The sequence below is a fragment of the Talpa occidentalis genome, unplaced genomic scaffold (assembly GCF_014898055.3).
Source record: "Talpa occidentalis isolate TD23 unplaced genomic scaffold, MPIMG_talOcc4v2.1 talOcc4.5, whole genome shotgun sequence".
Taxonomy (NCBI): Eukaryota; Metazoa; Chordata; class Mammalia; order Eulipotyphla; family Talpidae; genus Talpa; species Talpa occidentalis.
In genome coordinates, this window is record NW_023604861.1 from 39,724,923 (window position 1) to 39,750,133 (window position 25,211).

At 36.0% G+C, this 25,211-nt stretch overlaps 1 protein-coding gene across 2 annotated transcripts in view; it reads right to left on the bottom strand.

Annotated features, from left to right (window-relative positions):
* The window catches only part of VWA8 (von Willebrand factor A domain containing 8), a 364,311-nt gene that overhangs the window by 244,556 nt on the left and 94,544 nt on the right, over positions 1-25,211 (bottom strand). For both annotated transcript variants that reach the window (XM_054701470.1, XM_037526940.2), the window contains 5 exons: positions 24,523-24,631; positions 22,129-22,233; positions 11,556-11,687; positions 8,734-8,868; positions 8,567-8,644 (listed from right to left, as the gene is read on the bottom strand). In XM_054701470.1, coding sequence (XP_054557445.1) covers positions 8,567-8,644; positions 8,734-8,868; positions 11,556-11,687; positions 22,129-22,233; positions 24,523-24,631 — 559 coding nt within the window. The remainder of the gene's footprint in view (positions 1-8,566; positions 8,645-8,733; positions 8,869-11,555; positions 11,688-22,128; positions 22,234-24,522; positions 24,632-25,211) is intronic.

The following is a 25,211-nucleotide window of genomic DNA, read 5'->3' on the forward strand; positions in this document are numbered from 1 at the left end:
AATGTTAAAGGATGACATCTAACTGAAAAGAAAAGGCACTAAATGAAAGCAAAAATTGAGATAAAAGAAGGGAAAAATTCTCACTTTCAAATATATACTCACACAGTAAAATTCTTTCATAGAACACCTATAAAGTAGCAAGAAGAGTAAACAAAGAGTAGTAAAAATTAACTACACAATAATTAGTCAAGGGGAATTATATAATAAAAAGATGTAAAATGAGACAGCAAAAATACAAAACATGAGGAGAAGAAAGAAAAAAATTGCAGTTGTGGAATATGTTCAAATATAAGTTGCTGCCAACTCAATAAAGGTCACTATAGACTTATGAACTTGAAGATCTGAAGCCATAAAAAACATAGGTAATAAGCTTTTTGATGTCAGCCTTACTGATGTTTTCATCTCCAACAACAAGAGAAACAAAAGACTTGATGGGAATATATCAAACTAAAAAGCTGCTTTACAGCAAAAGAAATCATCATTAAAATGAAAAAAAAGGTAGTCTACTGAATGGGAGAAGATATTTTTCAGATCACATATTTGACAAGGAGTTAAAATCCAAAACTTATAAATAACTCACCCAACTCAACAAGAAAACATACAACCCAATTAAAAAATGGGTAAGTCTCTATATAGACATTTCACCAAAGAAGATACAGAAATGGCCAACAGATACAAGAAAAAAAATTCTACATTTCTTATCTTCAGGAAAATGAAAACCAAAACCACAGTGAGATTTTATTTAACACTGGTTAGAATGGCTATTATAAAAAAGTCAAGAATAGCAAGTGTTGAAATGGATGTGGAGAAAAAGGAACTCTAGTGCACTATTGGTGTGCAACCACTATAGAAAACAGTATGGAGCCTCTCAAAAAATTTACCATTTAATCCAAGTAAATGCAGGGTATTTATTCAAAGAATATGAAACCATTAATCTGAAAAGATATATGCGCCCTTATGTTCATTGCAGTGTAGCACTATTCACAATAGCCAGGATCTGGAAACAACCAAAGTGTCCAACAACAGATGACTGGATAAAGACAATGTGGTATATATATTCACAATGGAGAAGTACTCGGGCATAAAGACTGTTGAAAGATTGCCATTTGCAACAACACAGATGGACTTTGAGGGCATTATCCTTTATGAAATAAATCAGGAAGAAAAAGACAATGTATGATTTCACTCACTTTTGGAATATTAGGAAAGAAAAATAGGCAAATGAACAAACCAATCAAAAACAAACCCTTAGATTCTGACAGCAGAATGGTAGTTACCAAAAAGGAAGAAAGAGGAAGGAAAGGCAAGATGGGACTGACTGGCAGGCAGTGGATGCAGAGTGTACACTGGGTGGTGGGTGTGGTATGATATACATAGCTGCTGAGGTGAGAAACTGTACATCTGAAGCCTATATTCAAATTACCTAAAAAAAAAAAAAAAAAAAAGCCAGCCTCCCAAAGTTGAATATACACCATTTAAATGAAAATAAATACCTTGACATCTTCATAAGATAGAAGTGGAATGTCAAGGCAAAGATAAGCAGCAAATAAATAAATCCATCATAGAGCAGTGAATACAGAAGAGAGAAAATAAGAGAAGTAAAACTATTTGGGATAAGCAGAAAGAAGTAGGGTTGTAGATTAGATGGATGATGGAGAAAAGATTTGGTTTGAGTTTAGCTTCAGGAAGAAAAACAGCTAAGGGGTCAACTATGAAGTTGCAGTGAAGTATCCTAATACTTCAATATGTTTTACAGGGTAATTATTTTCATTAAAAGTACCATAAATTTGACCTTAAAAATGTGACTGGAGTTCACTTGGCTTTTAATCCAACTTGTACTCAAACAGAAGAAAGAATTCTCAGATCTGGTGCTGTTTATGATGGTGTGGAAAGAAATCTGGAAATATGCCCTTATCTGGTTGTGAAGAATAATTTGTATTTCTTCATTACTATGAAATCACTAGCTTCAATACTAAATAAAGAATAACCCGTTAAAGGAATCTGACCTAATACTTGAGCCCAATGATTTAAGATTTTTATAACCTATTATAAAACATATTTTATGTACTGCCACAAATTTGCGTTAAGGCTCTGTTTTTCTTTGTATGACATCCAGTTCTAAAAATAGCCAAGTCTAAAAATAAAGCAAAACCCAAAGATTAAGTGTAGCTTTATACATGTACAAATAACAGGGAAATCTCTACATCTTCCAGGGAAACAGATGTTGGGTTAGTTATTCCCACAAAATTTTCTATGTCAGGTCAAACTTCTAGAAATTTTTCATTAACATCTACTATATTATTATAAAACCCAAATCCATTCTTTAAGTCTATTAAATTAGTTCCTCTGTTCCATAAGAGATCAATGAGCTATTATAGAGCTCATGTTACCATGATAATATTTCTCCATTCTGTCTAAAGTCCATACTTCCAGCAGTCATTTTTCTACTAGACATTTCTCTGAAGATTAAGGAGCAGAAAAGCAAAACTGGAGAAGGGATTTTCAGGATATGTGATTCATCTGTTTATTTCTATAACAGTTTTCCAATTCTTGGCAAGAGTCTACAAGGTAGGTAGAATTTCAGAGAACATGTAAAATATTCTGATAGGAAAATTTACACGCCTTTCAATCGTCATCACCAATGTTTTGCAGGGAGAGGATTAGAACAGGGTATGCAAATGACCTTACTCTGTGATAGTAACTAGAAGATGCTGGCATCATATATCAGATGTTTAGCAGAACACAGCATGGCCAGTCATCAACTTTAACAGGAGTACCTTGATACATTTGTTTATCCATCAACTAATAAGTGGAACAGCAAAGTAATAAAATACTTTTGTGAGCATACTGTTACTCTCCTAAAACACGTAAGAAAATCTCTGCTGCTTAAATGAATTCTTTCACATATAAAGATAAAATTCTCAAAGGCAGGATTCTTTTGGTAGCTTTCAAATAGAGCTGAGAAATGTGAACTGAAACAGACAGACTCCTTGCTTGGTTCTCCTTTTAAAGGACAGTAGGATGAAGGGACAATAATTTTTACAGGTTAAGCACATTATCTTAGGATAATTTATCACTCCTTTTTAAAACATCATAAAACTACTATAGAAATGGACACAAACACTAGTTTGGAAAAACTGGTGAGCCTTAAATTCTAGTTTTCATTATAATGAGAGTTTTTATTTTAATGTGAATTAAATACTTATGGGTTTTTAAAAAAAGATTTATTTATATATGCATACAAGAGCTGGGGTACAGGCCAGAGATGTGAGGGGTGAGAGGATTCACCAGAGACAGAGTGGGAAACAGCACAGAAAGACGGACTGAAATACACTGCTGAGGGGAGCAGCAGGCGAGACAAGAGAGGTCTGCTTTGCCATGTGGGTAGCTCCCTGGCTAACTGAGGATCGAACTTGTGCTGCAGAGGCTGCGGATTGCTTCATAGTGCAGTGTTTAACCCCTTGCGCCACCAGGAAGGCCCAATATTTATGGTTTTATAAATAATAATTTAATAAATTGGGATGAAGTAAAAGTGAAAAGACATATCCTCAAAAAAATCTCCACATGATTCCAATGTAATGGCATTGGTGAAATCAAACTTACATTTATCCTTGACCTCTAAGTGGAAAAAAAGAAACTGTTTATAACAAAACTTAAGTCGTTTTATAAATTTATTTATGAATTAGATTTTCCTCCCATTATTTGACAGTAAAATATTTTCATAGGAAATTAAAAAGTTTATGGTTAACAGACTGTGAGATGATAAAATGCCATTCTTAAATCACTTCTAACATGAGCTATGGAAAAGAATGGGCAGATGAACTGGCATGCTGAGCTATCTGGATTCTGATCTCTGATAAAAACAAGAGGGGTGATTTGTAAGAGAACAGAGTATTTTTCATGGCATCTTCCATCCCCTCAACAATTTCTTTTTAAAAATTCAGTATAAAAAAATGTAAAAAATGATAAATGTTAATAAAAAAATGAAAAAGAAAAAATAAAATAAACAAATTGACACCCTAAAAAAAAATTCAGTAGACATAAAATCAATCTATAAAAACTCATTTCAAAATATATTTAAATAAAGATTTATTTATTTTATACAAGAACTGGGGTACAGGCCAGATGTGTGGGTGGGTGAGAGGATTCACCAGAGACAGAGTGGGGAACAGAACAGGCAGACTGACGAAATACACTGCTGAGGGGAGCAGCGGGCGAGACAAGAGAGGTCTGCCGCACCATGTGGGACCCTCCCCGGCCGGCAGGGATGGAACCGGTGCTGCAGAGGCTGCAGATAGCTTCACAGCGCAGTGCTCAATGGCCTGCACCACCAGGGGAGGCCCAAATTTATTTTCTTTTCTCCAAATCATTATTTGTGAAACACAGGACATCACTACTAAAGTTTCTTCACATTAATTCATATTCCTTATTTTTTTTTTATAAACTTGGATCATTAACTCAAGATGTGGCATATATATACAATGTAATACTACTCAACAATAAAAAAACATAAACTCATTCAATTTTCAGAAAATAGATGAGTTGGAATGGCTTGTACTAAGTGAAATAAGCCAGAAGAAGAAAGATAAATACTGGAATATAGACCTCAAATAGCCAAACATCTGCTAAGTGAAACCAACTAATGGAGGAATCATAAAAGGGGGGAAAAGCAGGTATTGTATTTCCAGTTTTCAAACTGTACTATAAAGCCATAATAATTAAAACACCATGATACTGGAACAAAAACAAACATACAGGATAATGGAATAGAATTAACAGCCCAGAAATAAAACCACGCATTTATACAAAACTAATGTATGACAAAGGAGTGAAGCACCTACACTGGAATAAGGAAAGTCTCTTTAATAAATAGTGTTGGAAAATTTGGATTACCGCATGCAAAACAATGAAAGTAGGTCATGATCTCAAAACATACATGAAAATCAACTCAAAATGGACAAAAGGCTTGGGTGTAAGACCTGAAACCATAAAGTACATAGAAGAAAACATATGCAAAATAATCCCTGATATAAACTTCAGAAACATCTTTGCAGATTTCTCTCCACCAGCAAGGAAAACAAAGAAAGTAAACAATTGGGGCTACATCAAACAAAGAAGCTTCTGTACAGGGAAAGAGATGGTAACCAAAATGAAGAGACACCCTACACAGTGGGAGAATATATTTCCACACCATACATCAGACAAGGGACTAATATCGAAGTTCTACAGAGAATTCAGACAACTTAATAAAAAAGAAAAAAACAAGCAATCAAAAAAAGGGGTGATGAGCTAAATAGGCACTTCTTCAAAGAAGACAAGCAGATGGCCAATAGGCATATGAAAAAACGTTCATCATCTCTTATCCGGGAGATGCAACTCAAAACCACAATGAAATAGCACCTCTCACATGTGAGAATGGCCCATAGCCAAAAACCAGAAACAAGTGCCAGTGAGTGTATGAAGAAAAAGGTACCCTGTTACATTGTTGGTGGGAATGTAGACTGATCCGGGCACTATGGAAAGCAATGTGGAGGTTCCTCAAATGATTTGTTACATAACCCAGTAATTCAACTCCTAGGTATCTACCCAAAGAACACAGAAACACTAATACGAAAGGAAACCAGCACTCCCATGTTTACAGCAGCACTATTAATTATAACAAGACATGGAAACTACCTAAATGCCCCAGAACAGATGAGTGGATCAAGAAAATGTGGTACATATACACAACGGAACACTAGTCAGCAGTCATAAAGGAAACTGTTGCTGTCGTTTGCAGCAATATGGATGGAACTTGAAGGCATTAGTCTAAATGAAACAAGACAGAAAGAAAAAGATAAATATTGGATGTTTTCACTCATATGTGGAATATAAAGAAACCCAACAAAGGATTAGACAAACTTTAAAACTGACCCAAAAAAGCTGACCATAGATCTGAGGCATACAAAATGGGTGGAGGAAGGAGAGAGGAAGAATGGGAGAGGAGAAATAGGGGCGGGGGAGAACTATGGTAACCATACCTGAGAGGAGAAATCCTGTACTGTGAAAAAATTAACAAGATGTAAAATAATGGTAGTTCATTAAAATACATATAGACATACACACACATATTTTAAAAAAGTTGATATGTCAGAAAGAAAATAGAGAGAACAACGCATACAAAATCATCAGGTAATGTAAGTAATTAGTGACAAAGGAATCTGTTTTGAACACTACTATTATTTTGTTAAATGCATCAGGGATTCCACTGATACTTCTTCAAGTATAGCATCACTTTGTTATATTGACAGAAAAACAAGAGACTTCTTTATGGAAGCAGTATTGAATGAAAATTGGGTTTTTTAAGAATGAAAGGATTTTGAATAACTCTAAGGGAGTAAGAATGATGAAAGTCATTTTAATGAGATAAAATGTGTGAGAGAAGGCAGAAGATAAAATCTGAAAGAAGTTCTGGAGTAGTAGCAGATTGGGTTGAATATAGAGAAAAAAATGCATTTGGGAGTAAATAGGAATCACGATCACCAGGCAATGTTGGTTTCCCATTAGAGAGTTTTAAAGATTTGCAAGGGAATGCAGTATAGATAGGTGTCAAAATGTCATGTTGTGCACCCAAAATCTGTATTTTATAAACCAATGTTACTTCAATGAAAATTAAAAAAAAAAAATTCATATGGAATCACAAGTCAAAACAATCCTGGAAAAGAAAAAAATGTTGGAGGCTTCATATTTCCTGATTTCAAAACTTACTATCAAGTTATTGTAATTAAAAGAGTACGCAGTGACATATGGATAGATACACAGAACAATGGAATAGAACAAAGAACTCAAAAGCAAATCCTTGTACACACGGTCAATTAATATTGATGAGGATGGCAAAACTATCACAAGGACAGCACAGTCTTCAACAAATGGTACTGGGAAGAGATAACATACACATGCTAAAGGTTGAACTTGGACCCTTACTTTACACCATATACAAAAATGAACTAAAAAATGGATCAGAGATCTAAATGTAAGGTCTAAAGCTGTAAAACTCTTAGAAGAAAATACAGGGCTATTCATGACATTGGTCTTGGCAATTATTTATTGTAACACCACAAATACAGGCAATCTCAAAGGAAGTCTTTATTGAAATCAAATCTTTTGTGCTTTAAATGATACTATCAATAGAACTAGAGATAACCCTCAAAATGGGAAAAAATATTTTCAAATCCTACAGCTGAAGATGATTAATATTTAGAATATATTAAGAATTCCTACAACTGAAGAACAAAAAGGCAATCACACTAAAACATAGGCAAGGAATTTGAATAAGCATTTCTCCAAATAAGATATACGAATGGCCAAGAAACACACAAAATGATTTTAGTAATAATGTAAGTTACTATGGAAATACAGTGAGTTACCACTTCATGCCCCTTAGCATGGATATTACAAAACAAGAAAATGCCAGAAAACATGAGTATTGAAAATGTGAAGAAACTGGAACACTTTTGCAGTGCTGGTGGGAATGTTAAAATGGTACATCTGCTATAGCAAATGGACTAGCAGCTCCTCAAAAAGTTAAAAAAACTACAATATGATTTAGTAAAACCACTCCCAGGTACATATCTAAAAGAACTGAAAGCAGAAACTTATACAGATACTTGTACACTAATTTTCAAAGAAGCATTATTCCCAATGGCCAGAAAGTAGGAAACAATTCAAGTATTCATAAACATACAAGTGGATAAACAAAAAATGAAATCAAATAAAGTAGATACAAAATGACAAAAATCATATGATCTAGGGAAAGGGGAGGGATGAGAACAGGGTTGGGAGAACACATGGACTACAGGTGGGGGACCTTGGGTCTCTGGCAGTGGGTACACTACAGTGACCTGCAGGCGGAGAGCCTACACTTCCAAAATACTAACAAGGGTGTAAACCAATGGTAATTCAATAAAAAATTTTTAAAACATTTTATGATTTTACGTAATATGGAGTATGCCTAGAATAGACAAATTCACATGGACATAAAGGTATCTAGAGATTATCAGGATCTAGAGGAAGGGAGGAATGGAAGTTTTTATTCAGTGGGAATGGGTTTTCTATTGGGGTTGATAAAAAAGAATTCTGAAAATAGATAGTGGTGTTGTTATACACCATTGTACATGTATTAATTGCCAGAGAATTATACACATAAATATCTAAATGGTAAAATTTTTTATATATATTTCATCACCATAAAAGAAATAATCTGTTTGATGAATACCTAAATATGTCCCACTGCTGACAAAACCCATTTTGTTTAAGTATTAATATTAAATATACCGTGTGCACACAAGCACATAAACTGACCCTCTCTTGAAAAACAGATCCTGGTATGTTGTACATATCAGTTATTCTAAAACACACTTTTGATAGCTCCAAACAATTATAATTGCTCTCTAATTTGATTGCTGTTTCACCTATTTATCCATATCAAAATGAACAGTCAATAATTTAAAGAAGAATATCCACAAATTCTACTGATGGTCCAAACACAGTATGTTTATAGCCCAAGTGCTAAAGATGAACATCATACCTGATAGAGCATGATAGGTTCTATGTTGTATCCTAAAGTATCTGCAAAGTTCTTAGCAATGACTGTTTTTCCACAACCCTACAAATAGAAATACAATCATTCAAGGAATAAGTCAAAACAACCAAAAATTAAGAAACAAAATTTCGCAGTGATCCTGCCATTCTTACTTTTCCTCCGATTAAACATATGTCCTTAACCATGTGAGACTGCATCATTTCAGCCAGTAGTTGCTTATGGCTTAACGTCTGTATAAAACAGTCGGATGCACAAGGCTGATTTAATGGTCTGGTTCCAGCTGGCACCTATAAAGATAGGTAAATAAAATACATATATATTTTTCTCAAAATACTAGTATACGAAAGCACATAACTGTCATTTAAAGGCCCCCACTAATTCATTGTTCAATTTTACATTGTTTTAACTATTTCAGAACAGCACCTAATTTCTCATTCACAGATCTAAGATCATTATCATCAAACCTCAATATCCATCATTCTTTTAAAATTAAAGTAAAAAAAAAAAATTAAAGTTCCATGCTATATGCATTTGCATAATAATCATGCTATTTTCAAGCATATGATAACAATGTCATTACTTGAAAATGAAAGGTTTTTTGGGTCAAATTTCAATTTTAAGTACAGAATTTTTTAAAAGTTCACTGGGACTCTCCCAAATTACCAAGACCTCCTGATTTCTAAAATCTGTCCACAAATCCTTTTCCACTCTTATTTGAGTTTTCCACTTAGAAATATCTTTTTTTAAAAAAAAAAAAAGATTTATTTATTTATTTATACAAGCACTAGGTACAGTCAGAAGTGCGGGAGGGTGAGAGAATTCACCAGGTGCCATGTGGGACCCTCGCCGGCGGCCTGGGATCGAACCGGCGCCGCAGATGTGCGGGCAGCTTCGCAGCCCAGAGCTCAACCGCTGTGCCACCAGGAGAGGCCCAGAAATATCTTAAAGTATCTCCTACCATGCTTCATACCTACTTTTCCTTGTATTTCCTACCTCCTTATTAGTCTCCTGAGGGCCTTATCAGGAAAGGATTTCTGTACTTTCCTGAGAACTCTGGCCTTGATCACGCTTTATACTACAAGAACCTTAAAACATTAAGCTTAAAAGTGACAAGATTAAATCTGCATTAAGAAAGATCATCTGGGGGCCTCCCAGGTGGCACAGCGGTCGAGTGCTGGGTTGCGAAGCTGCCCACAGCCTCTGCAGCACTGGTTCGATTCCCGGCTGCTCCACGGCCACTGGAGGAGGGTCCCTCATGGCGCGCAGACCTCTCTTGTTGCCCACTGCTCCCCTCAGCAGTGTACTTCGGTCTTTCTGCCTACTCTGCTCCCCGCTCTGGCTCTGGTGAATTCTCTCACCCTCCCGTGCTTCTGACTGTACCCAGTGCTTGTATAAATAAATAAATAAATCTTTAAAAAAAATAAGAAAGAAAGAAAGAAAGGTCATCTGGTGGCAATATAGAAGCCTTACTGAAAGGAACTGTAAGCAATGAAGTTAGAAAGTCATTATCAAAGGGAGGCAAGTAACAAAAGTTTGCTCACACCTCATGCCTCTGGACATACTGGTTAAAGTGACAGAAATATGCATGCAACCTTCCATTGATGAGCCACTGGAAAACTATGTCACACTTTAAGACTTAGCTCAAGGCCCCCTCCTCTATGAAACTTTCTCTACTCCTTCTTCTGACTCCAAGCATTACTTTCTTTTCTATACCCATAGCCAGTCCAATGCAGTCCTTTCTCATCTGCCTCCACTCTACACCAACAATTAGTTCAGTGAGTTCATTCATCTGAAGGATAAAGAAGAGTGTAGTAGAGAGTGATCCTGTCTAGAAGTTTCAACTGTGCTATTTCTTAGCTGGTAACTCAATTAGCCTCTTTGCATCTGCTTTCTAATCTATAAAATGGAGATAATAAAACTTCCTCCAGGGTTACGGGGGAATTTAATGGCATAACATATGCAAAGAGATAGTGACTACTATACAGTAGACATGCAGTATATCTTAATACAGAGCCTGATTCTTGTTAGTCATAATTAATGTTTAGTTTAAGGAATGAATAAGGGTAGTAACATGACTAAGTTTTAATAATCTCACATTAAAGCAAACAAAAAAGTACATCATGAAAGTTTGTTCTGTCATAACTTCAGAAGGTAAATAAGCATTTATTCTTTCCTACATTCACATATAGTTTAGTTAAGTCAAGCCTTTTCAGGGTGTGTTGCCTCTTGATAGTTTCTATCATTTCTTGGGGTTCCTAGGCTCCTCAAAGAAAGAATCAGATGACCAAATATTGACCTTCTCTTCTAAAATTTGGTCAACTAGAGCAACTCCTTGTTTAACTATTTTATATATTGATAGTTGAGAAACCTTTTATTTGAAAAGATTAGTCCTTAGCTGCTAAATTGTGTTTGAAAACACATTTTATCAAGAATTCAAAGCACGAAATGCTTTCAAAACATTTGTGTTTAATTTTCCCAAAGGTGGACTTCGGTTTTTAATAAAAAGCTACCCATTTTTCCTGAACTTTTCCGGTTTACAAACATATATGACTCTGGATAGTTAGACAGACACAATATATACATATGATACTATAGAACCAAAGAAGATTTATAAGGGAATAATCCAATTTAAGTCATAAAAATAGGCAGGACAAAGCAATGTTAGAAATATAAACTGGGCCTCCCTGGTGGCGCAAGGGGTTAAGCACCACACTATGAAGCAATCCACAGGCTCTGCAGCATGAGTTTGATCCCCGACCAGCCAAGGAGCAACCCCATGGCGAAGCAGACCTCTCCTGTCTCACCCCCTGCTCCCCTCAGCAGTGTACTTCAGTCAGTCTGCCTGTTCTGTTCCCCATTCTGTCTCTGGTGAATCCTCTCACCCCACCCCCACCCCCACATCTGGCCTGTACACCAGCTCTTGTATGCAAAAATAAATAAATCTTAAAAAATATATATAAACTGGATTCATTACCTTAATGGTGACCTCTTTTCCTGCAATCTGGACAGTCACAAGAGCCTGAGAGACACGGTTTTCAGTCATCCTCTCCACTCGCACAATCTCCTTAGGAAGCACTGAGGTACTTGAATCTTGGAGTTCAAAACGCTGTAAAATTACAAGAAACCCATGTAATTTATTTTTCATTTTAGTATTAATGTTAGTTATCTAAACGATTCCATCTTAATTAGAAGTGACACTCTATATTATAAAAGTTGAGATAAAAAAATCAATGAGAAATTTTTTCCTATTTTTACAAATACCATTCTACTTATGCCAGTTACTAAAGGTGATATAAAAATAGTACCTAAAATTTACTGAATTACAGGAAATACAATTAATGGATTCTTGACGTGTTAGAAGTTTGCAGCCTGCATTTCTGATAATCAAAGGTTCCAGTTTCCTAGAAAGTGATGATGAGACTCTTGAAAACATACTTAAGTGAAAGGCCTTTGTCAGTTGATTTCTTAAATTAACTAAATTTTTTATTAGTTTCCTATTACACCATTCTGCTGTCTGCTTGTGTGGTTAGCTTAATTGATTACAAGAAATTAAAACAATCAATCTTCCACAGTATCTGCCACAGTGCCCTTTCCATTATGTTCTCAAACAGGATTTAAAAGGCCAATAACACTGATTCTTTCTCCATATAGACCAATTCATTGGATTATACTTCCACCCAAACCAGCTAGTTATAGAAAAAATGTGTAAGAACACAAATAATGAAAATACTAAGCAAAAATTAAATTCTATTCTCTACTACTAGCAGCAAGTTCAACATAAAAAGTTAAGAGGCATAAATTACCTCCCAAAAAATCCTGCCCTAGTTTTAGAACATTATCACTATAGTAAAAGAATTGAACCTCAATGGAAAAAAACCCATCATAGATGGAACTGGGAAAGGGCTGCCCCCACAGCCACAGGTGAGCTGAAAAGCCCCCACAAGCCAGGCCCCATCTGGCTGCCAGTTGGAGCCCAGAGGGGATCCAGCCACCACCAGGGCAGACCACGGGCACAGGGAAGTGCCCTCCTGGCTTGCAATCTTAGAACAGGTATCTTTGCTTCCTGAACTCACCTAGACTGCCTGAAACTATGGTATTGGAACAAGAACAGACACACAGACCAATGGAACTGAAAAGAAAATCCAGAAATAAACCCACAAATTCACAGTCAACTAATCTTTGACAAAGGAGCAAAGAATATGCAATGGAGCAAAGAAAGTTTGTTCAATAAATGGTGCTGGGAAAACTGGGTTGCTATATGCAAAAGAAAGAAGCTTGACTACTACCTCACATCATGCACAAAGACCAACTCAAAATGGATTTAAGAACTAGACATAGGACCTGAAACCATAAAATATATAGAAGGAAATATAGGTAAAACACTACATGACATACACCTCAGCAACATCTTTAAAGACTCATCACCCAAAGCAGTGATAGTGAAGACAAAGATCAACAGCTGGGACTACATCAAATTAAAGAGCTGCTGTACAGCAAAAGAGACAGTAACCAAAACAAAGAGACACCCCACTGACTGGGAGAAAATTTTTGCACACATCGCTAATGATAAAGGATTGATCACAAAAATCTACAAAGAGGTGAGAGACTCAACAAAAACAAAGTAAATAATCCAGTCAAAAAATGGGCAGAAAAGCCAAAAAGGAACTTTTCCAAAGAGGAAATGCAAATGGCCGACAGGAATATGAAAAAATGTTCAGCATCACTTGTAATCAGGGAAATGCAACTCAAAACTACAATGAGATACCATCTCACACCAGTGAGAATGGCACATATTAAAAAAACTAGCTACAATAAATGTTGGTGAGGATGTGGAGAAAAAGGAACTCTCCTGCACTGCTGGTGGGAGTGCAAACTGGTCCAACCACTATGGAAAGCTGTGTGGAGATTCCTCAACCTTCTAAGGATAGAGCTTCCATATGATCCAGCAATTCCACTCCTAGGTATTTACCCAAAGGACACAGAAACATTAATTCCAAAGGGCACCTGCACCCCTATGTTTGTAGCAGCACTATTTACAATAGCTAAGCTTTGGAAACAACCCAAATGTCCAAAAATAGATGACTGGATCAAGAAGATGTGGTACATATACACAATGGAATATTACTCAACAATCAAAAAAGATAAACTCATGCAATTTGCAGCAACACGGATAGAATTGGAAGGGATCATCCTCAGTGAAATAAGCCAGAAAGAAAAAGAAAAATACCAGATGGTCTCACTCATAGCAGGAATTTAGAAAATCTAAATAAGGGTCCAGGAAAAAGACTAATTATAATAAAGTAAAAATCAAAATCAACAAAAGCAACTATAAACCAGAGACACTGTGGGGGTGGGGGTGGGGAAGAGGGGAGGAGGGATTAGGGTCAAAATAAGGGGGGTGGAAATTGTATGGGAACTATAACCAAAATGAAAATGCATACACTGTGCAAAAATGAAAAATGATGTAAAAAATAGATAAAATAAAATAAAATAACTTCAACAGAATGACACAGCTCCAGAAAATAGATTTTTGGGATGAAAATTATCTTCAACCTCAATATTCTAAACATAACAGCCCAATTCAAGTCTTTATTTTAGTCACATTAAGTATTCAAGGTAATCACTTTCTCTTTTCTCCACATCTAAAAAAAAATTCTATTTGTACTACCCAAAAAAAAAAAAAATTACACTTTACACAATTTATATATGCAAACCCCCATAGTATCACACAATGTGTTTGGAACTGGTTTTATGATATAGACAAATACTTACACTGTATTTTAAGTGAAGTTCAATAAAAAAAGTAGTAGGACTTAGTCAAGTAATTAAACTCATTAGAATTTAGAATCTAGAGGCATTACATTCTAAGAAACAGTATTAATTTAGAGGTATATTTTTACCTCAGCTATAGTCATGTCAGTCTAACTTGACACAGGTTCGAAGCTGAAGTACTTACATTCCAGAAATAAACACTAATGCTTTGAACCACTAGCTATACTGGTCATGTCCTTATAAATAATTAAGGTAAAGTATCACAGTAGAGTAAAAATAGTAGACTAGAATACACTGAGATAGTAAAAGAACTAAAGTTACAAGGTGAATAATCTTTCAGATCTGGGAAATTTAGATAATTGTTAATTAAAATGGAAACTGAGGAGTAAAATAGATATATAATTATACATTCTATGCTAGCAAGAAGGAAAAAGCCATTTGTTTACCTTACCATTTTATACTTTAAAGTATTTACTATGAATTCTTGCATTTCAATCAAACAAGCAATTTAATTCAACATTTTTTGATACACTTTCTTTGGAATTATATTGTTTGAACTGTGGAGTATAAATAAAAGGAAAAGTAAATCTCATGGTTGTTGTTCTATAAGGCTTCGATATTCAACTTCCTAATTCCCAATCTTCTTCCACCAAGTTATTTGTTTTCTTTGTGAATTTTTTAGGCTACTGAGCACTAACAGTGAAGTTTTCCATACCATACTTTCTGCTACTCAACAAATATGTAGCCCAGTATGCTTTTCCCAAAGTCCTTTGGCAACTCTCTTAGAAGTCAATCTGCGCCCATCCATCCCTGTATCATCAGGTAATCTAGTTTGCCTTCTCAACCCACAACAAGAGTTACCAGGCACATATTCTTTTCATTGTTCACTGGAATGTAAGACTCATTAGGGCAATATCAGGTGCATATATTTGGTTTATTTAAAATCTCTGGAACCTAGAAACACACATGGGACATAGTCAATGGTTAATAAGTGTTCATTAAATGAACAAATGAAATCCTTTTTCCTTAATTCTCAAAATCATCTAGACTTTAGTCAATTCTTACTTCTTTTGCCACTAAATAGAAAGGACTTCTGCTTTAACTATGAGTGGATGGAAAGCCACTAAAAGTCTCCTTTTTTCATCTCAGTTTAAGATAAAGCCTGATTGCTGAGTAGAACATACATTCTTCCATTGTTTCAAGCCAAAGCACAAGGGTACTCTGGAAATGTTTTTTTTTTGTAACTCCCGCGGGCCTTATTTCCATAAATCTTTTCCAGATTTATTACAGATTTCATCCTTTTTTCCCCATAAAGATGCTCGTTCCCTATTCTAAGAAACAAAAAGCCTTCCCCCCCTCCATAATTGAGATAACTTTAGTTTACAACACTGTACAGGCTTCAGGTGTACAATTATCACCTCAGCAGCTGTATATTTATCACACCATACCCACCATCAAATCTAAGGAATTGTTTTTTGTTTTTGCGTTTTTCACCTGCATTTGTTTTTCTTTTTATTTCACAAATAAGTGAAATCATATGGTATTTATCTTTTTCCTTCTGAGACATTTCACTTAACAAAATCCCATCAAAGTCCACGTGAATGCAAATGGCAAGATGTCATTGTTTTAATGGAAAAAGCCATTTCTTGTTTTTCTACATTATCCTGGAGTGTTAGCTTATTATCAGACTTATTTTACAAGTAGTAGATAATTGCTGTTTCAATTTCCTCACCTCTGATTTAATATTTGACCCACTGATTTTTTTTCTTACATTCTTACCACTCTACTAACACTGCTTTTGGCAAATCCACCGATAATATTTTATTTGCCAAATTAATTTGTTCTCCTCCTTCAAAATATAACACAACTCCAACTACTTCTTGCCAGGCTCAGAGCTAATCAAAGCGACCAATTCTCTCAACTAAGTTATAAACACCACCCAATAAGTGATTTTCCCCTGCATTCACCCTTCCTACCAGTCTATTCACTACCATCAGGAAAATCTGTTAAAATGTTCAATCATATAATATATTCCTCTGCTCACAAACTGATTGATAAACCACCTCATTCAGATTGAAAGCACAAGTTCTCAGTGATCTGACTTTATTTTCTGACCTCACCCCCTTCTCACTTCTTCACTCACTATGCCTCATCATATTACTTTGCTGTTCCTGGGACATCCCACATTACTCCTATTTCAAGGTTTTTACAATGGTTTTTCCCACTGCCTCAAATGCTTTCCACCTAAAGGACATACTTTTCCTCCTTCAGGTATTTATTCAAACATCATTTTCTCTGTGAAGGCACCCATTCCTCAGTTGATATACTTTATTTACTTATTTGATTCACTGACTGTTGCCTTTCACTAAAAAATAAGCTCTGTGAAGGTAGACTTTGCTCATTTTGCTTACTGCTACCTACATCTCCAAGTCAACAGTGCCTGGATAATTCATCTAACTGATTGAAAGGAAAATTAGACAGAATGAATACTTCCTTTTGAGTGAATGATCTAAGTCTTTATTCAAGACACTTTTGTAGCATTTAAAAGATTATTGCTTTCTTCTTATAACAGTCTCCCTCAATGTTCCATAAGAGTACTGTCTGCTTTCCTACTTCTCCAACTGCGCTTACTCTGCCTAATTTGAAAGCTCTTTGCCCACTACCCAATCCTCAAATTTTGGTGCTTCCAGAGTTCAGTCCTCAGCCTTTATTTCTTCTACCTATATATGTTCCTTTTCAGTTCTCTTGTATCTACTACCATGAATTCAACTAATACCCTTATATGAATGGCTCCCAAGCATTTATTTTTAATATCAAAATAGCTCCATATCCACATTTTCAAGTCTGCTAGGCAAATCCACTAAGTAACCTAACAATCAAAACAAAACACCCCACCCCAAATATGCTCTAATTTCTTATGGGTAGCTCTATCCACTCAATCATATAAGCCAGGAATCATGGATGTTGTGGACTTTTCACTTTCTCTCACAGTCCTTCAACCTACCCTACATTTCATTAGTTATTAAGGTCTATAATCTCATCTCAAACATTTCTCATAGTCATTCAATCTCTTTTTCACTGTCCATTGCTTTGACCATAGTTATGCATCATGCTATGCTAATATAAAATCGTTATATTAAAAGTTACTTGCTTGTCTCTGATGCTCCAACCAGACCATAAATTCCTTAAGAGCAGAAATCAGATGGTATCCATTTCTGTATGACCAGAATTCTGTGTGCATATTATTTGCCAAATAATGAGTGACCAATTAGTGTTTGTTGAATGGGAATGAAAACATGCAAGATCCTTCCAAGTTTCTCAGTAAAGACTGCAGTTCATAAAACGTTATCAATAGATAAGTGGCAGCACATCCTTTCTAAACCACTATCAGAACTTACTAATTTAATCACTGTTCTGATGGAATCCTAAGAAGGACTGAAGAGCCAAAACACGGTACTAAAAGTTCTGGGTATACTTGTATTATGCTATAATAAAGTATACCATTTTCAAAGTAGAATATTCAGAATGAGAGTATTTTCTCTAAGATATCCTTAACTGAAAACTAGAAGTAATTTTGTAGCTATCAATATAAAAACATGTTTTTAGAGCATGAAAATTATCTGGGGAATGAAAGCCATTCCAGCCGTTTCTATAGCTTGTTTGGGGGAGGAAAAAAAAAAGCACTGAATTTTAGTGGACTGTGTTTTCAGTAATATTTTTTCTTTAAAAGAAGTTTAAGTGATTATATTAAAATGCAAATGGATCTAAGTCAAATGCAAATACACATTAATTTCTATGATAATGTAGATCAGGAGAAAATTATCCTTTATCAGGGAGAAGTTGTATGTATATATGTACTTTCTTGGTTAGCCAACACAATGTTTTTTTCCTTTTCAACATTTTTTCCAAATTCAACAATGCTTCCTTAATTTTTAACCTCTCTTAGTTCAAAATTATTTGAAAATATATAAGCAATTATGTTTATATGTAAATATTAGCTTGAGAGAATAGTGTAAGAATTTAGAATAACCAATAGTCCACATTGACTGTTCCCACAACAGATCACAAAGAGTCATGAATCAAAACAGGTATACTTTTAAGGGGAGAGAGTTAGCACTCTAATCTGGTTGCATGCATCAGTGTGTAATGATCTTACAAAAAGTAAGTTCTACAATATGTACAAATAGATTTAGGCCTCCCACTTAACTATCCATTGAGGAGTTGGAAAAATCAGAAGTACCATTCCTTAACCAGGTAATCATACAATTAAGTCAAGAAAAGACAACTATGTTTTCTTCTCCTAAGTAGTATCATTCTCTTTTTTCTTTTGTAAGAACTCTACATATCAGGGCCTCCCTGGTGGTGCAGCAGGCTGAGTGCAACGCTGCGAAGCTGTCCACAGCCTTTGCAGCATGGGTTCTATTCCCGGCTGGACAGGGAGAGATACCCACAGAGCGCTGCAGACCTCTCCTGTCTCGTCCGCTGCTCCCCTCAGCAGTGTATGTTGATCGATCTGCCTGTTCTGCAACCCGCTCTATCTCTGGTGAATCCTCTCACCCTCCTGCACCTCTGATCTGTACCCCACTTCTTGTATAAAAATAAATAAATCTTTAAAAAAAAAACCTACATCAAATCTGAAATAATTTGTTTGTCGTATGGGCCCACAATCCATTTTCTATGCTCCCTTAACAATAAACGTCAAAATGCATGCTAAATCAAATAAAGCAACAGTAGCTACTTTCCTTGTAAAACTCACTCTTTAAAGGTATTCTATAACTTCATATAATTTGTATATCTAGTTCTGAAATTAAGTGGCCCAAAACACACCAAAGTGGGTTTCTTATAAAAACACAGCTTGGTTCATAAAGGACTTATCTAGATAATGAGTATCTTCTCTCAGTTGTGCCATGAAAAAGTTACATTGCTTCATTTTATCAGAACTTCAGTGACATGTTCTTTCTCCCTATGTATCCTTGCTCCCAAAGCACTGGGGATTGAGCTGATAGACACCAGGGAGTTCATCTGAAATCATAGCCTTTTCTCATAAACACCAGGTGTTCTATTTCAATAACCAATGCCAACTTAACTCAGAAGATGAGTTCTGGTTCTCTTTTTATCAGCTCCCAGAAAAAATCTTAAAGTGAACTACACTGTAGTTTTGTAGAAAGTAGTAGTTTCCTGATTCGTTGAGCCCTTCTTCCAAATGGTCTTCATTGTTCACTTAATACTCTTCCATCTTCTCTCTTTCCTTTCCTCCTCTCCCCTACTTTCCACTCTAACTCCCTCACATACAGAGCAGGCCTCTTTGTTCAACTTAAGTCCACATAATACTTCTTCATGGTCCAACTCACACCATAATTCCCCAGAAATGAACTCTTCTCAGTGCAACATTGGGAGGCACACAATGTTTATTTGTCCCACCTGGTCAAATTGGTATTTACTGTGCAAATACCATTTTCCTGTTTTGTAGTCAACTTTTTGAGGGGAAATATTCTTAGATTACAACAATATCCTGTCCCTTGTAGACCCTCCACCCACCCTTTATCCTTTGATGACTCCTGCTTATATTAGCCACCACTTTGATGGCTACCAAATAGTGATTTTCATTTTTCTATCTACGTAATTCCTTCTGTTTTTACTGGGAGGCATTCTACACTAAAGAGCTTGTCTTTCTCCCTTAGGCATTTTACTTATTCATTTATATCAGTATGGACTCATGGATTCCTATTCTTTTTTTTCAATTATTGTTTTTAAGATTATATATATTTACTTTTACATAGAAGAACTGGGGTGTAGGCCAGAGGTGCAGGTAGTGAGAGAATTCACCACAGACACAGTGGGGAGCAGAACAGGCAGAGCTACTGAAATACACTGCTGAGGGAAGCAGCAGGCAAGACAGGAGAGGTCTGCTGTGCCATATGTGGGTTAGTTCGCTGGCAGGGGATCAAACTGAGGCCTCAGGGGTGATAGGGCTGAGACTTAACCCCTACACCGCTATGTTGGCCACGGTTCCTATTCTATTCAAGAGATTATAACGCTTACTATCATGATTTTGATGCTCAAATCAATACAAACTTTGGTCAGTAGGAGCCACTTGAAGGTGGCTACTCACTCATTTTCACATATCAACATCATTTGATAAACATTCTCTAGCTTTCTGGTCCCATAAGATGGCACAGCCTCATCCTGTACTTTCACCCCCATCCCAAGCCTAAAAACAATCTTCTTGCAAGCAAATATTGTTTTAAAAAAAAGAAAGAATAAAGCATACAATCCAGTCAAGAAATGGGCAGAAGAACTTAAAAGACATTTCTCCAGAGAAGAAATGCAAATAGCTAATAGGCATATGAAAAAATGTTCAACATCCCTTATCATCAGGGAAATGCAAATCAAAACCACACTGAGATACCACCTTATACCAGTAAGAATGGCATATATCAAAAAAACAAGCAAGAACAAATGTTGGCGAGGATGTGGTGAAAAAGGAACTCTCCTACATTGCTGGTGGGAGTGCAAACTGGTCCACTCACTATGGAAAGCTGTATGGAGGTTCCTCAGTCTACTAAAAATGGAGCTACCATATGACCCAGCAATTCCACTACTAGGGACCTACCCAAAGGACACAAAAACATTGATTCAAAAGACCACCTGTACCCCTATGTTTACTGCAGCACTATTTACAATAGGTAAAACCTGGAAACAACCCAGATGCCCAAAAATAGATGACTGGATCAAGAAGGTGTGGCATATTATTATTATTATTCAGCAATCAAAAAAGATAAACTCATGCCATTCGCAGCAATGTGGATGGAGCTGGAGGGAATTATGCTCAGTGAAATGAGCCAGAAGGAGAAAGAAAAACATCGGATGGTTTTACTTATAGCAGGAATATAGGGGAACCAAATAAGACATCAGTGTAAAAAAAAAAATAACAGTACAAAACACAACAAAGCAAAAACAGTTATAAATCAGAGACATACTACAGAGGAGGAGGAGGGAGAGGGATCAGAGGGAGGGAGAGAGAAGCACAGGGGACTGTGGTGATGGTGCACAGGTGCCTTGGGGAAGGAAACTCTATGGGGACTAAACCTGAGGGGGTGGGGGGAAGCAAGTATTGTTTAAAAATAAATAAATAAAAACCAACCAACCAACCAAACAAACAAAACAACAACAACAAAAACAATCTTCTTGCAAGGAGTCCTGATTTCTTTCAGAGAAGTATGGTATTTGGAAACCAAGGTCTCAGTACTTGGTATGATCATTGCCACTAGACTGTCATAGCTTTTAGGTCTTCTCAAGGAACAGAGCTGGAAGATATATGTATGTATACACACACTATATTTATATTTATTACTATCTATATATTACCATATATATAGAAATGTATATTATATATTGAAAATGAGTTTATACCAGTTTCTCCAATTCCAATCTAATACCTCAGGGTTATTTCCTTCCTATTTTTGTGTTTATAAACTCATTCTCCAACAGTAAAAAAAAACAACAAAAAAAACAAAGCTCTTATTATCCTCAAAACATTAATTCATTTGCTTAGTTGATTTATTCATTTGCTCAATGTAACCAATCTCCCTACCAGTCACCTCTCTACTTGCTTCCCCACTGATGGCATGTCAATGTCTCCATGCCTGGAAAACAAGAGAAGGCAAGGGCAAGGAAGAAAGATGGAAACAGAAAAGTAAGAGAAAGGCGTTAGGGAGAGATGGGAAGGGAAAAGTAGAGAAGGGAAGATAGGCAAGTAAAGAAAGTGAACTTACTTTTAAAACATCTTCCACAGCCATCTTCCCTTCATGTCCTAGTAAGAGAGTGTATGGGTAAAGCCAGTGGATTGCATGTTTGAAAGACATCATCGGGAAATAATCCTAGTTAGGAGCAAAAATATATAGGAATGAGGAACATTTAAAACAGTCACAGAAAAATCTATCTGAAATGTACATGTAACATTGAAATTACATTATAAACAATAACCAATAGGTTTCTCATATTTTCCAGAAGTATACAAAAGCAAATACTACTTCCTCTTCTCCATTCTGCATCCTTCCTTGTGGCAAGCTCACCCACTTCCATCTTTCAACTGCCATATATGGGTAATGGCTCCCAAGTCTCTATCTCTAGTCTTGACCTCATTCTTAAGCCCTTGACTTCAACTCTCAGTTGCCCATTAGAGGTGACTATGAATATCCCAAAGACTCCCACTTAGGACGACTGAAACTACATGTCTGAACACACTGCTCTATCCTACTCATGTCTCCTTTTTTATTCCTAATCTGAGTTAGGAATCCACATTCACCCAGCTTTGTTTTTACTAGGAAAGTACTCATTATGCTCAAATCCTTTCCTCAAAATCAAACTGTCTTCCCAATTCTGTTTGCCTGACTTTAAAATGTCTATTAACAGGAAAATTTCAATATGGGCTACCTATTAGAATATAAAATTAGTGTTAATATACTGAAGTGTGATAATGATATTCTGGTTATAGAGAAGAATGTCTTAATTTTCAGAAGTTGTAAACTGAAGCATTTAAGAATATTTATTGTGATGTATTTTCAAATGATTCTGAAAAAAAAAAGATAGCAAGCAAATGTGGCAACATGTTAACTGGTGATTCTCACGGAAGTAATATGGATGTTCATTTTTTAAAAATTTTTTTTATTTTATATATTTTTTACATCATTTTTCATTTTTGCACCGTGTATGCATTTCATCTTGGTTATAGTCCCCATACAATTCCCAGCACCCTTTGATCCCCTCCCTGCTCTCCCCTCCCCGCCGTAGAGTGTCTCTGGTTTATAGTTGCTTGTTGATTTTGATTTTTACTTTATTATAATTAGTCTTTTTCCTGGTCCCTTATTTAGGTTTTCTAAATTCCTGCTATGAGTGAGACCGTCCGGTATTTTTCTTTTTCTTTCTGGCTTATTTCACTGAGCATAATCCCTTCCAGCTCCATCTATGTTGCTGCAAATTGCATGAGTTTATCTTTTTGATTGCTGAGTAATATTCCATCGTGTATATGTTTGGAATTTGTTTTTTTAGATTTGAGAAATGTCAAAGTAAAAAGTTCTAAGCAAAAACAAAATGTAGGAGATCTAATAAACACAAAGAGAATTGCTATTCTGGATGTACAGAACAATATGAAAAATATGAGGAAAACTGACTCACAGGAAACAAAATAAAAAGTAACAAATGTTATAAGCAAGTCTCTCGTCAAGATGGTATCCCCAATACCTCAGATTATACTCTTCTTTGCAGTCACCCTCACTGATGTTGTAAGTCTCCCACTTGTTCCCTGTGCACCCAGGCTCTCCCCATCCCTCCTTGCTGCCAAAGGAGATATCGTCCTCAAACACAAATCTGCTTACCAGATACTTTATAATACCTGATAGGCCATTTTTTCCACATCATATAATCCAAACAACTTCACTCGCCATATAAAACACTTCACAATAATGTTCTAATCTCTCTCTTCACCACCTAGGCTTGCTCTAGTGATACAGCTTGTCATTCTCCAAACATACCTGGTCCTTTTTTGTGATTCACACCATTGTAAGTGCCATTCCCTCTGCCTGGAGGGCCTTTTCTTCTCTCCAGATACTACCAACATGACCTTTGTTAAACTGTAATAGACAATATCTGTGCTCCACCAAATCCCCGGAGATCTGTTTTTATCCTTTCTGTGCCTCCCAGATTTTCCTTCCAACTATCCAAGGATGCATAACTTTTAAAGAAGACTACCATTGAGCTCCTGGGGCCAGTTTTGCTCACTGATTGGGAGAGCAGCTAGTGCCTGTGAATTTGTGTCCCCTGGGATGGCTATTACCTAGTAACTGACGGCACTAGAGTGTGAAAGTCCCAGCAACCCTGTCTCATGTTGGGACAAGTCTTCATGATCTGGCTGAAGTCCTCCTCCTCTCTAATTTTTACCTGAGTGGCATGTCTACCTTCTCCCCTCCAAGGCTATAAGCTCTTTAAGAGCTCAGAACACGTCACTCGTCTCTTTGGTTTACTGCATTGCATAACAAATTAATCTCAGGCCTTGAAATGTTTATAGAAAAACATGATAAGGCAAACTGAAGTGACTAATCCCCAAGGATTAACTTAAAAATTTTTTGCCACATTTGTGTATACCAGTCATTAATTTACTTTATACATACCAGGATTTGAACTGCAGCTGGTAAAGTATCCAAAGGAAAATCTGGTAGGCCAAGAGTAGAAGATTCTTGGGAACAGAGAGTGGTAGCAAAAGACAGGAGCTGAGAAATTCTAGGGGAGGAAATTAGTGTTATTAAATTTAATTCTAATAGTTAAAATATATTAAATGTATATAACTGCTAAATATAAAAAAAGCTGGGTCAATTTAATTCATCAAAAAAGACAACATCTACCATTAAATTCTTAAGCAACAGCAGCTTCATATTACACATCCATTTTCAACTCAAAGGTAAATTAAAAAAATAAAATAAAACTCAAAGGTTATTAGATACACACATATATTTCCTAACTCTATTATATGTGGTTTTTTACAATCTGCCCAGCTGTACCCTACTAACCTCACCTCCCACCTTTCTCAATCCAAACCTAGATTTAGTTACCAGGCACTTTTGACAGCCTCAAGAATAAAGCACATATTCTCATATCTCATACTTTAAAAAAAGTTCTAGAATTCCTTAATTCCATTCTCTATCTGGCAAAGCCATACTCATTCTTCTAGGACCCACCTCAAATACTGAGGCTTTTGGGAATACCTTATAAAGTCTCAACCACAAGAAACCCCAATAAAATGATGGCCCTCACTATACTTGTTAAACTAAGATATTCACATACCTTGAAGCTCTACTAGATG